The sequence below is a fragment of the Drosophila subpulchrella genome, chromosome 3L, assembly GCF_014743375.2.
Source record: "Drosophila subpulchrella strain 33 F10 #4 breed RU33 chromosome 3L, RU_Dsub_v1.1 Primary Assembly, whole genome shotgun sequence".
Classification (NCBI taxonomy): domain Eukaryota; kingdom Metazoa; phylum Arthropoda; class Insecta; order Diptera; family Drosophilidae; genus Drosophila; species Drosophila subpulchrella.
The window spans coordinates 8,343,437-8,358,725 of record NC_050612.1 but is presented as its reverse complement, the minus strand read 5'-3'; the positions used below and the strand labels follow the sequence as shown (position 1 = coordinate 8,358,725).

At 38.2% G+C, this 15,289-nt stretch overlaps 3 protein-coding genes across 7 annotated transcripts in view; 1 reads left to right on the top strand and 2 right to left on the bottom strand.

Annotated features, from left to right (window-relative positions):
* LOC119555338 (MOB kinase activator-like 2) overlaps window positions 1-12,504 on the bottom strand; it is a 46,188-nt gene extending 33,684 nt beyond the window's left edge. The window contains exon 1 of one of the 3 annotated variants that reach the window (XM_037866676.1): window positions 12,178-12,504. In XM_037866676.1, coding sequence (XP_037722604.1) covers window positions 12,178-12,182 — 5 coding nt within the window. In that variant the 5' untranslated portion in view covers window positions 12,183-12,504. Of the gene's footprint in view, window positions 1-1,106; window positions 1,351-8,179; window positions 8,669-12,177 lie in introns of those variants that run through there. The other 2 variants (XM_037866674.1, XM_037866673.1) reach the window with 2 other exon arrangements.
* A 555-nt stretch (window positions 12,505-13,059) lies between these two features.
* LOC119553338 (mitochondrial import inner membrane translocase subunit TIM14) lies at window positions 13,060-14,272 on the top strand. 3 transcript variants are annotated; one of them, XR_005219762.1, is made up of 4 exons: window positions 13,060-13,150; window positions 13,272-13,511; window positions 13,844-14,007; window positions 14,068-14,272. XR_005219762.1 is itself a non-coding variant. In XM_037863674.1 (2 exons), the coding sequence occupies exons 1-2, from the start codon at window positions 13,239-13,241 to the stop codon at window positions 13,955-13,957; spliced, it is 387 nt and encodes a 128-aa protein (XP_037719602.1). In that variant the 5' UTR covers window positions 13,163-13,238; the 3' UTR covers window positions 13,958-14,272. The 3 variants fall into 3 exon arrangements, 1 of the variants encoding a protein (XP_037719602.1); XR_005219761.1 differs by lacking the exon at window positions 13,060-13,150 and having other exon boundaries at window positions 13,164-13,511; XM_037863674.1 differs by lacking the exon at window positions 13,060-13,150 and having other exon boundaries at window positions 13,163-13,511; window positions 13,844-14,272.
* A 200-nt stretch (window positions 14,273-14,472) lies between these two features.
* On the bottom strand, window positions 14,473-14,765 carry LOC119555414. Its single transcript, XM_037866772.1, has 2 exons — window positions 14,672-14,765; window positions 14,473-14,610 (listed from the first exon to the last, which is right to left on the bottom strand). Exons 1-2 carry the CDS (start codon window positions 14,763-14,765, stop codon window positions 14,480-14,482), a joined length of 225 nt encoding a protein of 74 aa, XP_037722700.1. The 3' UTR covers window positions 14,473-14,479.
* Between the last annotated feature and the right edge of the window lie 524 nt (window positions 14,766-15,289).

The following is a 15,289-nucleotide window of genomic DNA, read 5'->3' as shown; positions in this document are numbered from 1 at the left end:
AATGCGAAACATTTTCTTTTAAATTTCGTATTATTACCAACTTTAGAAAAATCTATGAAAAGACTAATGGGGTTACGATATATCTTCCACTTATTGGAACCAATACGATTTCTAATAAATAACAAATTTGAGGTCCATTTTTGGAATAAAAAATTTTTGGAACCTTTAAGGGAAAGGGATCGTTCAGAACATCAAATTGTTTGAAGAATTTATATAAGATCTTCATGATATTAATATCTTGGATCTAAGATCTTACATAGAAATGAAATTAGTTACTTTTATATATGTTCTATTCTATATGTTCTATTTTAACAATAAAAAACCTTTTTAAGCTTTGAAATAAAGGCTTCGGTTAAACGATGTTTAACCAAAATTATCTAGGATTGCTATGAGCTTGCTTAGGAAAGTCCTACCCAACTTATGTAGTTTTCTTAAAATGTGTTCAACATTTTTTTTCAGTGTGGTAGCAAAAACACCTGACAATGCGTTAAGGGTGAGGGGGCGGCGAAAAGGGAGGGTTAGTCGGGCGGACAGAGGGACCGAGAGACAGACAGACAGGAAGCCCGTGAGGAAGGAAGTTCCTGCCGCTGCGGCAAAGGAAGTGGTTAAAACAATATGGCAGAGGAGGAAAATGCAGTGGTGGAGTGCTGGCACACCAGCAACATTGCGAGTGTGTGGTACAATGTACCGTTGTTGTTGCTGCTGCTGCTGCTATTGCTGTTGTAGCTGCAGTTGTTGTTGCTGCTGCTGGTGTGCCAATTCTAAGCGTTGCATTGGCAACAGTCGCGCTTCGCCGGTTTCGCAACTGAACTCTCAGCTGCTATTGCTCCTCTGCAGTTGCTGTTGTTGCTTCTGCTGCTGTTGCTGCTGCTGCATTGCGCGTAATCAGTGAAGCAACAAACCGTGGCAGCTAAATGCAACAGCAACAATAACACGCCAGCAATCGCGGCTCTGAGGAAAAACTTGAATGCAGTTTTTCGCAGTGAATGACACAGTTTCACACCAGCACGGGAAAACACTAGCACACACACACACAGATGGAGAGGCACTTCTTTTTCTTTTCTTTTTTCCTTTTTTTTCAGGGGAAAGACTCCTTTGCTGCTTACATTTGTGCCCCTTTAGGGAACTCAGTTTTGATTTGTATTCAATTTAATTTCACAATCTAGCATAGCATTTCACGGGGCAAGCGATGTTGCAAATGTTGCTGCTGCTGCTTTTAACTGCGACGCGATGCGATGTGAGGTTGCTACCGACGGCGGCGCCTCGAATAACAATGTCAAATAATGACGCGGCGACAACAACAATCAGTCCAACCATCGACGACCTGCGACCGCTCGAGCGACCAAGCGGGCCAAAGGAAATTTCTACACTGAGCCGAGCCGTCCGTCTTTGACTGACTGCTGCTCGTTCGGCTGGCAACAGCAACACATACACCGCAGCAACAGCAACACCAGCAGCAACACGAACAACAGCAGCAACATCAACACTCGCGCAAATAAGGAGAGAAAAAAGCAGAAAGGCAGAATACAAAACGAAACAAAAACCAAAAAACTGGCAACGAAAGCAGAGCACACAGTAAAGATGAAGTGGTTGCTGTTGCTGCTGTGTTGTTGCTGTTGCTGATGTTGCTGCCGTCTCGCACACCAGCAACATTTGCTCTCTGCGCTCGAGAGCCAGAGGAAGAGAGAGGGAGAGCGAGGGACGGAGAGAGCACCTCCCATACGTGTTTTGCATACAAATGCGCCACTCAAGCGAGACACGCACATTTGTACGGTTTTCGACCACTTGTTTGACTGCTTTGGCTCTAAGGCTCTCTCCTCTGCGCTCTCTCTATCTCTCGCATCAGCTGGGCGCTCATGTGTTGATGCTCAGCAGCTGACGCCCGCAGCGTTGCCACCTGGTCGGCGAAAGAGAATAGCAGTAGAATCTACTACTTTTTCGACAGTTCAGGCAAACAAAATAGTACTTTTTCGGAATTTGGCAAATTTTTAGAGATTTTAAATGCTAAGAGTCAGTAGGATTATTTGTATTAAAAAATTATTATAAGACCCATAAATATGTTCTGTTTTATACCTTTTCCAATTTAGTTTCGTGAAGTTTATAAACTATTTTTCTGACTCTAAACAAATTACTTTCAAAAATAAGAGTAATAGGGTTGATTAGAATCAGTTAAATGTATTACATTGCATTATTATTTAAGTACGGAACATAAAACAGCGTTGAAAACCAGTTTAAGTAATTGTTTTTTTGTTTGTTGGCTATGCTCAAATTGATTTAAACAGATTACCTGGTATTTAGTCAAGCTCCACCAAAGATCAACTCACAAAAACATAGTTTGATATGTTACTCACCTGAAAGAGAAAGAAATAATTGATTAGAAAGACACTCCAATTTGTTATCCTTAAAGGTAAGACCGCCAGCTAGTTTTTATCAATGAAGTGACCCCAAGCCCGCATTATTGAGCCCCCTTTGGACCTTCAACCCTCCCCGGGGTGTAATTATCACGCTCTTTTTATTTGGTAAGGAAGGAATAAAATCAGAAATCAAATAGAATAGAGCGGTAGAGGAAAACGAAGAACACAGGAACTGCATTTGGTGCCTGAGTTACACAGAATCTAGACCCGAATAAGAAAACACTATATAAACGCATCGTCATTCACGGTAAATAAAATCGAAGCAGGAACAGGGCAATACACTGGAAAAAATAATAATAAGAATAAGAAAAATTAAGTACCTTCAGATCTGACAAAAGAATTAGTTTTCGACTTTTTAAAAAATGGTTTTAATAATAATTTTACATTTTCAGAATGGTTGCCAACTTTTCGAAATATTTATCTATGCCATTTTTCATTATTATAAAATCTAAAGGGTATTTCTGGTGCTTTAAGTGTAGTATGAAACAGCTGTCGATTGAAGAACTGAGGGAAAACACTGAGGAATAGCTGGGGAGAAAAGGTGAGAAGCGGATAGAGGGAAAAGGGAATCTTGGCAGTGGTGAACGAGCACCTGTGACCGCCCGCAATGCAACCTAAACGGCGGCAAGTTCATTTGCACCACATCAAAATTTCATCCACAATATAATGCACACACACCGAGCGCCTAATGGAACATCTGATCTGTACCCTATGTGGCTATCTCTCTCTCTCTCCCTAAATCTCCTTTCTCGCTTCCTCCAAGCGGGCTGCAATTGCAACTGCAACGCTCGGCTGCTTTCTAGCGGTTCAACTGCTGCCATTTGCCATCACTCGAATTGCTTTGTGCCCATTACTTATTGCAGCGAATGTTGCAGTCGGACAGCAAAAACGGCACACGATCGCGATCTGCGGATTATAGATATTGCGGCAAGAGGCCAGGGAAATACGTATTTCCCTTTAAAAAAGGTAAACAGTCGTTTCAGAGACCACCATGGGTCATGACAATAAAATACACTTATTTATAGGACTTTTGAAGGCTTTATAAGCCGAGTTATTCAAAACCACAGGGGTATGTTTGGAACCAGAATTGTAAATATCATTTTCTTCCTTAAACAATTCTCATATTGTTATATTTGGTACCATAGTTTTAGAAGTAAATATCACATTCTTCCTTAAATCATTCTCGACTTACATAATAACTTCAGTTACTATATTTTCGAGTTCATGATTTATAAACCAACCTTTAGTTATCCTTTTGCTCCCAATAAAAAGGAGGGCAAGTCAACCAAATGGGCCCCATAAATATGACAGCCATAAAGAGTGGCTCCAATGGCTTATAAAAGTTCAAACAATGCGGCACAAAAGTTCACATACTCTATGGGTAAACTTTTCTTGTTTATACTAGGTACATTGGACAATGAACATGCGGTACATGTTCCCTTGTAAAAACAAAAATTGTATTTATATTTACACTTTAAGATGATAATTTAATGTTAACTTAGCGATATAACGAATTAGGGCATAGTACAAGGAACCCATTGTAAGTGCAATGTATATTATTTATATTAATATAATTTACAACAAAATTTAAAATTAAATGCTTCTTATATTTAAACCTTTTGCTATTTATCTTATTTTTATTAACATTTATTTGCAAATACTTAATTTCATTCTGCTTATTTCCATATTTTCTGAAGTGACAAGATAATAATGGTGAAAACTTTCGGGTGTTTATTGTAATTCTACATGCTTTTATCATTACCATGCTAATCAGTACCTTGGGCAATGATCAAAAATTTGGAATATATTGCTAAGTTTTATCTTCAAATCATTTACTAATAGTAAAAGAAATTAAGTCACTTTTTTATAGGTACATTTTTCCATATAAATATCGTACTAACAAACACGAAAGCTTGTTGCTGTTTATCAATCATAATATTTGATTTATGATTGCTTGTTGTTCCTCCACCTCCAACTTCCATACTTAATTGCAAAGTGAAAGAGTTAAGGAGATTGTTTCCTGGTGCCCGAGAAAAATAACAAACAAACAACCCAAGTGCATAAGTATGCAAAGAAAATAAAATTGTTCATATTACTCTCAGACTGCCTACACAGAAAAAAAAGGAAAATGTTCCTATTGTTAAAATTTTTATAATTTTAGCAAAGACTGTAACTTTAGGTTCATATTTTAAATATTATTTATAAATTTAATTTACTAGAAATAATTTAAACAAATCCATAGCAGTTTGATGCCTTAGAATATCTGGGTATTGTTTATTAATATTATTTCTTATACGGGATATTATTTAGGAAATGTTTTTTGTAATCCAAGAGAAGAGTATTTTAAAATAAGAAACTATTTCCATTCCAACGATTCTAATATTTGCTTTTTTTATGAAATATATAATATATATAATAATAATAATATATATATGTTTTATTTACAATTATTGACTTTTGATATTGCTATCATTGAATTTCTTTCTGTGTACTCTGTTTAGTGTGATTTGTTTTTATTGCCGCCGTGCCCGAGATGCTGTTGTTGTTATTGCTCGCATATACGTTTCTAGTTTTGCTTGGGGCTACGTTTCCAGGGAGGGGGTCCAAAGAGGGGCCTTTTGGGTGGTGGGGCGGTGGGCGGGAGTTCCGTTTAGTCGGTCACGCCACCACATAAATAAGACGGAACAACAAAGCGTATCAAGATGTTGTTGCCAGCGTTACTGACTGTAGTTACTGTGCCGCTGTTTTTGCTGTTCACGTTGTTGTTGTTGCTGGTGCTGCCTCTGCGGGTCATGCGCAATGCCAATGACGTCAGAGGTTGCCATCAAATTAGGAAATGCGCAGAAAAAACATCCACAAAAAATGGCAAAACAATGAATTTAAATGAGCGCCTCATAAATGCAGACACATACGCATAAACATACAACGGTAGTTAAATTTGTAGCTATAAAGCTCAATTGTTAAACTTTATTTGAAAAACTATAAAATGTGTGTTCAAAAAAAGTATGCATCGGCGATTTAACGCTTGAAATTGAAGGAAAAAAATTGTATATTAAAAACAAAAAAAGTAATCAATAAAATTTACCAATACGTTTAGCTATATAACTGACAAAAAAGGTTAGCAGGTATTATAAAAAGTTAAGTATTTTATTGTTGCCTTGGTTACTATTTAATAGTAAAAGTACCATAAAATGGTATGTTTAGAGTATTTTGTTTTTGTGATAGTAACTATTTTGTTGGTCAAATTGACACTTCGATGGGATGGGACCATTTAACTAATATAATGGTCAATTAGACCTAATTGTTTTTTAGTGCGTAGTAAAGAAAATTAGGCTTATAAAAACAAAGTAAATTGTAGTTTATATAAACATTTTTTCATGCTAGTTACAGAGGTATTTATAAGAAAATAGAGTTCTGTTAAAAAATCTTTTTATATATCATTTTTATATAGGTTTTTTTTTATTTTATATATAATTTTACCATTTATATATAGTTTTCTACATATACATTATTTCTTAAATTATTATCTTTGTAAAATACGTTGAATTTAGCCATATTTTTAGTTACTTTGAATAGTTGTTCTAAGGAAAAGTACCAGATTATAGTAATACTACTTCTCACTTTCCTCTTTCCCCTGAATCGATCGATGATCTAAGCTTGTGACCCCAACTGTGATTTTAATATGCGTCTCGGACTTGGCGCTGTGAGATTTATGTGTCGCCGTTAAACGAAAGGGGGCGTGTGTTTATCGCTTTTGGCGTGGGTGGGGGGAGGTTAATGCCAAAACGCTGAAGTAATGTATATGCAGCACTCGTCTGGAGGTGTGAATCACCAGGGACCAGCGACCAGGGAACCCCTCGGTCTCCCCGCCCCTGAACATCGCAGGGGTTTCTCTGCAACATGGAAACCCTATAAAACCCCAAAGCAGACCAAGGAAAACTGCGCCGCAAATTTAATAATTTACAAGAAGGAGGGGTGAAGTCGGCTCGGGAAATCCAATAACAAAACGAGGAAAAGGAAAAACGAAAACACTGATAGGCAGACGCAGAAATCAGCTGTTTGGCGAACTTTGCCCGCTGCGAGCACATGTGATATGGCTAGTGAAAATAAGGGAAAATGAGAGAAATTCAAGTGGCAGAGAGCCGCCACCAAAAAGAGAGAGGGTGAAAGTGCAATAATCATCAAACTCACACAAACACACACACACATCCATTGCCTTGGGAAATTGCCTTGTCCCTAAACGAAGGCAAAAAAGAAACGACGCAGTTTTCGCGATTTTTCCAAGGCAATTAGTGGGAGTCCAACATGAAAGAAAAACTATAAAGCTCAGCAAACATTTTGGCTGTTTCCATCAACCCATTAACCGAAATAAACATTTCGCAAATCTTTGAATATGGCTTAAATAAGATTGCAATAAAGGGATTTTCCGTTCTCGCAAACTCATGCTGTAAATATTTTTCAACCGTTAAATTTACTTATATCTGTCTAAAGAAATTTGCCTTTCATCGGGAAAATTTTCCGAAATACATAAGTCAATAAATAGTGTGAGGAAAAATCCGCTTTGCATTGAATATTAACAAACGCCCAGCAGGATATCCTTTAAATAATTTATGGTTACAGTTTCCCTTTTACGATAATTGAGAGCAGAAAGGGTCCGACTCATAATGGAATATTTAATACTGTGAGTTTTCGTAGGAAACTCTCATTCAGTAAGAATCACCATCCGAGTTGATACGCCGACATTTTTATTTGACTTATTTTTACAAGCAACCTGCAGTTTTTTATTTGAATAATGAATAATATCAAAGTTTAGAGGACAAACTAAGGAAGCTGGTAAATATAGATTATGCACTTGGAGATGTCTCCGTCATAGTTATTTTGTTTATCAAACAATGAGTTCATTAAACTTTATATTTCTGATAAAATGGACAAAATCCCAGTCGTTGTTTGTTTTGAAAATACTATATAAAATGTACATAACTGTATGAGTTGGCTTATTGTTTTACAATTTAAAACGTAAGTGTCACAGACTCTTAATGGTTGACTGACTCACAATTTTCTAGTTTGGCTGTTAAAAATTATAAATATTTACTGTAACCCTTAAATCAAAATCTCCGTCATCTTTATCACTAGAATATATTTTGTTGGTAAAAGAGTATAGTTAAAGTTACTGAAGTTACTTTTACTTTATCATGCGGATGAGAAAACTGGTGCCTCAGACTTTCAAAAACTGTCTAATTTCAAATCCAAAATTTGTTCTGAATTTTCTGTTTATTTGGCAATACCTCTATTGAATCTCTTAAATAAAAATCTCCCTCAACTTCATAAGAAGATATCTTTTTTTTAAAGAAAAGTTTATAGTTTATGTAACTTAAGTGTAGCACTAAGAGTAAGTTCTAAACCTAGAATACTTGTGTAAATTCAGAGCTTAAAACCTACCTACCTACCTACTTTCGAGTGCCTTTGTCATAAAAAATTGTCTATATTAAAAACAAAAATATCTACTGAATTTCCTGTTTATTTAGCATTTGAGGTAATTTAATACCTTAAAACAAAATCTCCTTAATCTTCTTAACTTTTTTTTTTAAGAAAATGTATAGACTAAGTTGTGCAGCACTAAAAGTAGGATTTATGCCTAGAAAAGTTATGGAAATTCAGAGTTTCAAACCTACTTTTACTTTAACGTGTGAACGATTTTCCGAAGATTTAAGTAAATCGCAGCACGGTCTATATAATATAGAATTCCACAGTTTCCCACTCCTTACCGACAGAAGCATGTGACGGTCTCCTCGACGTCCAAGGGTAGTGACAGTGGGGCCGTCGCTTGGGCACCTGAGCCACCTGCTGCACCACCTGCAGCACCTCCTCCTCCGCCACCTCCTGCCCCAGAGGAACCACCTGCTCCCGAGGAATTCCCCTTGCCGCCGCTCTGGCCATTGGCATTCTGGCGCGGCACCGCCCGTCCGGGAATGTGCCGCGAGGAGGCGTGGAGGAAGGTGGCGGCGAAGGTCGACGACAGCGAGGAGTGCGACGCCGAGGGGCGTGGCGCGGAGGCGGTGGGCGTTTGGGGGGCCGTCGAGGATCCATCGGTGGCATCGGCCAGGGGAACCGAGGAGTACCGGACAAGGATCGCCCGGCTGACGCGATTGCCGCCCGTCAGGTTCGAGATGGCCCAGTTCATGGCCCACGGAGATTGCTAGATGAACTGGGCAACTAACCGCTTCCGACGCTCGACGGCAACTGAACTGTTGGCCGGGCCAAAAGGCAAAAGTAGGATGGTCGATGCAACCTTCTTTGCACATACTAAATATACACAATCTTGGGCTGCAAAAAATTGATTTTGTCTAGTGATTTCAGCCACGCCCCGCAACTTGGACTAGGCCCTGCCGTCTGTCAATCAATGAATTCCCCTTCTAAGGCTGCAAAAAAAACGGAAAAGACGGCCAAGTGTCGCTTTTCTCTCTCGCTATTTATGCCTTTCCCCAGTGCATTTGTTTCACACATTTTTGTTGCAGTTTATATGTAATTTTCCTTTTTCCTGCACTTGCACCCGTTGCCGGCTAATTCAATTAGAGTTGTACTAAGTGCGCTTCAAGGCTGTCGGAATGCACACGCCGTCGACGGAACAGCGAGGGTTGCTAATGAGGTATACTACTTAAAGAATGTGCTAGTACCTGCGCAGAATTCCCCTATGAACACAACATATTTTCACCTGTGCAAAAGTCATTTTTCTGAAAAAAAAACTTTAATTAACTGAAAGAATCGCCTTATTTCGAAACCCAAATGGGCTAGAAAATCTTATTAGCCTATGGAGATATTACAAAACTGTAAAACAGAATTCATATCATATTAAATATTCATATGCGTCATTATTATATGCCTCAACCGATGTTTATTTGAGAAAATAAATTTGATTGCAAAGATTTAAATGGATTTAAATATTAAAACTTAACATTAAGAACCAATATTCTTAAGAAATTTCAATTTAAAATGGGTTGGTATCACTAAATTTTAGGTTAGGAACACAAATAAGCAATTTAAATAATTCAAATAGTGCTAAATTTACCTCTAAGATATATTTCTCCCAGTGGAAGTAAAAGCCCTACTCGCTGGGAGAAAATCGATTGCTTTTCTCTTGCCACATTTTTAATTGTTTTGCCTGCTCTAATGAAAGCCCGCTCCATTGGAGGGCGATGACGTCCAGCCCAGTCCACCCAAAAACGGGGGAACCCTTCCCCAGATATCTCCGCACTCGTATGATGTTGTCCTCCGCTGGCAGAGCCATCAACTCATGTGTACTTTTCCCCTTTTTTGGTGTATGGGGTGTGACATGTGACACAATTTGTTTGTTCTTTGTTGCTCTCACATCGTATGTTTTTTGTGTTCCTTTGCCTATTTGGATGCTGCGACAGTCCACAAAAGATTGGCCCCTGTGTGTGCACATGTGTACAATCGTACATATATGGTATACTGTACCCTGGTATATAGCTCTTACTAACGACTTTAGCATCTGGCTTTGCAGGCAAAAAAGAACGACACACGTAAGCATCAAATTGTCAGTGGGACGTGCAGACTTAATTTGTCCAGTCGACCAGAAGCTTTCATTTCACCCTCCAGTCTCTATGTCTGTTTCTAATCAACTCGATTTCCGCAATTTGCCACCGCTCGATTTTCCTGTCTAATCGCTAAATTGTGCCTAATTGGGTTTCTTTCCGAACTTTATCCCTATAATTGGTGTAGTTTTGAAAGAGATAACTTGAATAAGTCAAGGTATTACAACACTTAAGATGGTACCAATCCATATTAAGGGTAGAAAAGCAAAAACAGATGTATTCTTAACTGTCCAACCCAGAATGTAATTAAGTAAGGATTGAACTTAAGAAGCTAAAAAAATGTAATTTTGTCATATACAATGACCTTAATCATTAGAATTAGCATTAAAAACATCCTTGATCTAAAATATATTGCGTTTTGGAAAGAGATAAATAAGATTTATAACCTTTCTCTATTAATGTGTTAGCTTCGATGTCAATTTAAATTTTGGGCACATTCATTCACATAAGACTTACCTAAAACTTTTTCAATTAAATAACAAAGCTAAGGGTGAAGTTCGCGAAAACCCCAAAAAAACAAAATTTGGAAATTTTCATCCACCATCTTCACAGGTAGGCTAAATCATTCCACTCTCTTCACAACCCTTTTTCTGCATTGGTGTATCTTAAGGGATTTCATTCATTGTCCTTTGGATTTTATAAAGATCTAGCTTTAAAATGAAATCGTAAATAGTGGATGAATGTCTTGAAGTGGTAGTTTACTGATTTTGGATGTATACAAAAAGATTGGTGGTTCTTTTTAGAAGTCGAAAACACGACATTGTTTTGAAGGTGCTGTTATAACTATTTTTTTGGTTAAATAATATTGATCCATTAATGGCATTGTTCGACAATATAAATGATTAAACTAACTTAATGTTTTTCATTTTCAATTTCAGTTTCATTTCAGCTAGGCTCTTAAAATCGAAAGATTTTTACATTTTTTTAATTAAGGTACCTTAAGACTCTAAAAAACGAGTTTGAATAAAACTTTTCTTTCATGTATAAAATAGTACCAGTGTATAAAACCCCTTAAATAGTTGCAAACTTATTTAGAATGACGATTCATATGAAAAAAAATTCCAGAAATCGCGCTACAAGTGTATATTAACCCTTAAATATTCGAGCACCAATTAAGAACTGGAACCGTGAATGAACAGTACGTTCAATGGTTCGATATTACCGACACCTATTTAAGCTTTCTTCAGGTTCTTTTTAAAGTCCGAACAGCCAAGTTGTATTTTTTATATTCTAGAACTAAATCGAGTCCATTGTGGTAATGAAATTGGCAAGTTCGTTAAACCTGCTCTTATCTCCAGAATTCCGACCCTGCTTGGAGGCATAAACAAAAGAGGAAGAGGAAGAGGAGGAGGAGGAGGAAGAAGGGTAGAAGAAGGGGAGAAGAGGAGGCGAAGACGACAACGAAAATAAACGCAGTGCAATGCAATCAAAGTGCAGCGATGGCCTTGCGACTCCGATTCGTGGGAAGAAGAAGAAGAAGAAGTAGAAGGAGAAGGAGAGGGAGAGGACGATCACGCACACAAACAAAAACCGCACACTCACACATTCGCACTTTGGATTACTTATGAAGTCGGTGGGCAAGTAAATCAAAACACTTGCGACTTGGTAACCACATTTGAGAAATCGATAAAAATTCCCATTGATTTTCATAGGCCGCAATCACAACAAAGAAATGTCTGATACGTAACTCAGCCATGGAGTGAGTGGGTTGCCTAAAGTAGGGTTTTATGTAAGGGTTACCTTTGGGTTTCCAATTATTAAGGCTATTTTATTATAATATTCTACGATAATGTTTTCTTTAGCCCATCTTTGCAGTGATTATCAAGTTTACATGGTACCTCGGTAAAGGGCTCTTTTGCAGGGTATTTGGGGGTCTACTCCTGTGGGAAGTGCGACGAAAAAAGAAATTTCTGTCGGCGAAAATGCGAAACGAGGCCAATTGGCAAGAGGCCAAATGGCGACGAAAAAGAGCAGCAGACGAAAAAAGCAGAGGACACCGAAGACAAAGCGACGCAAGAGACCCACCAAGTGGCCAAGATATACCCTATGTATGGTTTTTTTCTGCTTTTCTGGGCGAAACTACCTTTTTGGGGTATAACAATGGGGGATCGGGAATGGGATCTATTATATGGTGGCATTACTGAACTCACCCCATCAGCCAATCGACCGTGTCGCGTAGATATTCCGGAATTCGCTCCAGTTTGACGGCTGTTTTTCCTGCTGCCTCCTAATTTTCCAAAAGTTTTTCCCCAGCTGAGGAGCTTACGCACACACTCTCACCGAACGACCGACCGACCGACACACACACACACGCTCACGGTAAGCGGTACGCTCACGGACACGGCACGCACACCACCACGCCACCAGGATGTGGAGATCACCAATTCGACACTTTTACTTTCGTCAATCAATAATTGGGTGATTTGGTTTTGAAACTTTGCACATCAAATTTTCCTGCTTCTTCTTTGCTTGTTTGTGCACTTTGTTGAGTCCCGTTATCGATGCGAAGCGATAGCAATCGATAGGCAACGTCTGCGCACTCCGTCGATAGCAGCTGCGCAGGATTTTGTGGGGAGGGTTTTGGAAGTGTTTGAAATTCCGGAATTACCTGTTTTGGTTCACCTTTTGATTCGCAGTTGCCAGCTGTTGGCAGATAATTACATTTTCGGTCCTATCGAATCAGCAACTGCTGTTTTGAGCCTGCAGCCCTGGTTTTTGACAATCAGCTGTGTTACAGCAGGGGCGTAGCGAAGGGGGATTATAAATAAAATAGCAAAAATGCTATCAAAAATCAATTTTGTTTTGTAAAATAAAAACAAAATTCACCTCCCCTTGACATTTTGTTGGATTGCGCCCATGCAAAGCCGTTACGTCTATCAAAATCTCTAAGAAAAAACCATACAAAAATACAGCATTTCAAAAAACAGTAAATAATAATTTATGAAGTAACAATTTGTAGATAAATTATTACCTTATTTCTTGTACAATTATTTCTGTCTGAAGACCCGTATCGATAATACATTTCCGTAAAGCGACAACCCTAAAACTATCGATTACCCAACAGCTGGCAGGCAGGCCATGCAGTTCCACTGAAATTACAGCTGTTCAAATTACATAAAAATGGTAATATTTAAATCACATTGTTTTAGTCAACAACAATCGTAGAATATTTCGAATTTCTCCATTTCTATACTCTCAAATTGACTGTGCTATGACCACCAATCCGAATATTTCCCTCCCGAAGGCGAGCTCCGTAATTCTGGCGGGACTTGGAGTGGCCGCCGTGGGCTTCGCCGGGAAGCACCTGATCCGCCGGATGCCGCAGATGACCACCAAATTCAACGAGGCCCTCAAGAACCTGCCCAAATTCGATGCGGAGAGCATGGCGGCCTCCAAATACTACAAGGGCGGTTTCGATCCCAAGATGAACAAGCGGGAGGCCTCCCTCATCCTGGGTGTCAGTCCCAGTGCGTCGAAGATCAAGGTATAACGCTGGAGTTCACAATGAATATGTAGATATCGGGGTTCAAGGATCCTCATATTTTTGGTTGAAACATGAGCTACTTGATCTTTTGAGATCTTCGAATATTAGTCTAGTTTTTATCCATTAGCTTAGGTGAACGAGAAATTAAGTACATATATAGTGAATCGTACTAGTACTACCTCTGTTGTTGAGCTAAGGCAAAAATGAACTATCCCATTTTATTACAGTAGTTTTCTCTGTTTTCTTGTTCTTAAGATTTGGTATTATTGATTTCGCAAATTGTTTTTAAGTTCTCTCTCTTTCTGGTTACTTATTTCTACAATCTCTTCCAGATCAAGGACGCTCACAAAAAGATTATGTTGCTTAATCATCCGGATCGAGGGGGCTCACCGTACTTGGCGGCCAAGATCAACGAGGCAAAAGACTTTCTAGACAAAGCCAAGTAGTCATCCTACCTCCGCCTTGTAGTGCAAATAAAGTAGTTTGTGATTAGCATGTAAGCTGAAGTCTTATGCGTTTTATTTACGTTCTTAACGTCTTTCTGTTTAACCAACAGAACAATTTCAATGGCTGTACTTTACCTTTACTCTGAACTCATACAATTACTTAAAATTGTATTGTACCTCAAGGATTTATTACACGAAAAGTAGCAGGACTCTTGGAATTTTTTAATTACCATTTAGGTACATGTATATTTGAATCGTTTCTAGCAAACAATGTAGACAATTAAATTTAAAAGGTAAATGTGTATGAAACAGCAATATTTCTTGAAGTGAACACCTTTGGTCTACTGGTTACCTAGAATTAAGCTTACTTGGGACTTGAAATGTGATTATATAAGACGGGTAAATAAAGTAAAGCACTGACCTTTATATCTTCATAATAAAGTTATTTATTGAAAACTTAGGAATTTGCGTTTGTCATAGTAATAGAGATGTGATTATATAACTCCAATGTACGCTTACTTTTTAAGCGAATTCTATATAGAGGCAGCCATTTCCGAGTCCTAGATAAATGTGTTCTGGAAGACACACGCACTCGTAGAGCCAACAGTGAACAAATCTAAACTTGCAAGTTAGGAGCTCTCCCAAATCACAATCTAAGATTCAATGAAAGTATTTCATTACATATTTATTAATGATATGTCTAAAGTCTCTTACGAATTCGCATCATTGGATTGTGCATTCCATAAATTAAGTTGATGCTTAGAAAGGCAATCTGAAACTTTACCAGGAACTTTACAAACCACTCCATTGGTCGTGTATTTATGAACTAAACGATTTTATTCGTTTTCAACAAGTGGTTTGGAATGTTTATAATGTAAAATGTATATATAAGGGCAAGCCCAATCTGGGAGAAAAACTATATCGCTGTGAGCTCGAGTTGCAACTTGCTGATTGCACGAATTTCTCCAGTGTTTATGAAATCAAACCAAAACCGTTAACAGTCTAGGAAAATCGGGTGTCTCAACCAGTTTTAAAATAAATAAGCCAAATGGCGCCAGGTGTTATTCGTTTGACCCTTATAAAATGAAATATCGGATAGGTTTTAACACAAACTGAACAAATTTCGGGACTTTCTTGGAAAGTATTTTTAAAGAAGATAGCATTTAAAGTATACGTATTCTTGATCAGAACCACTAGCTGAGTCTATCTACCCATTTCTGTCCGTCCGTACACTTTTTGTATCGATTCTTATCCTATCAACATGAGTGAACACCTAGTACAAATTCATCAACAATTCATCGATGACAGCAGCCAGGCTGGCATCAACAATTC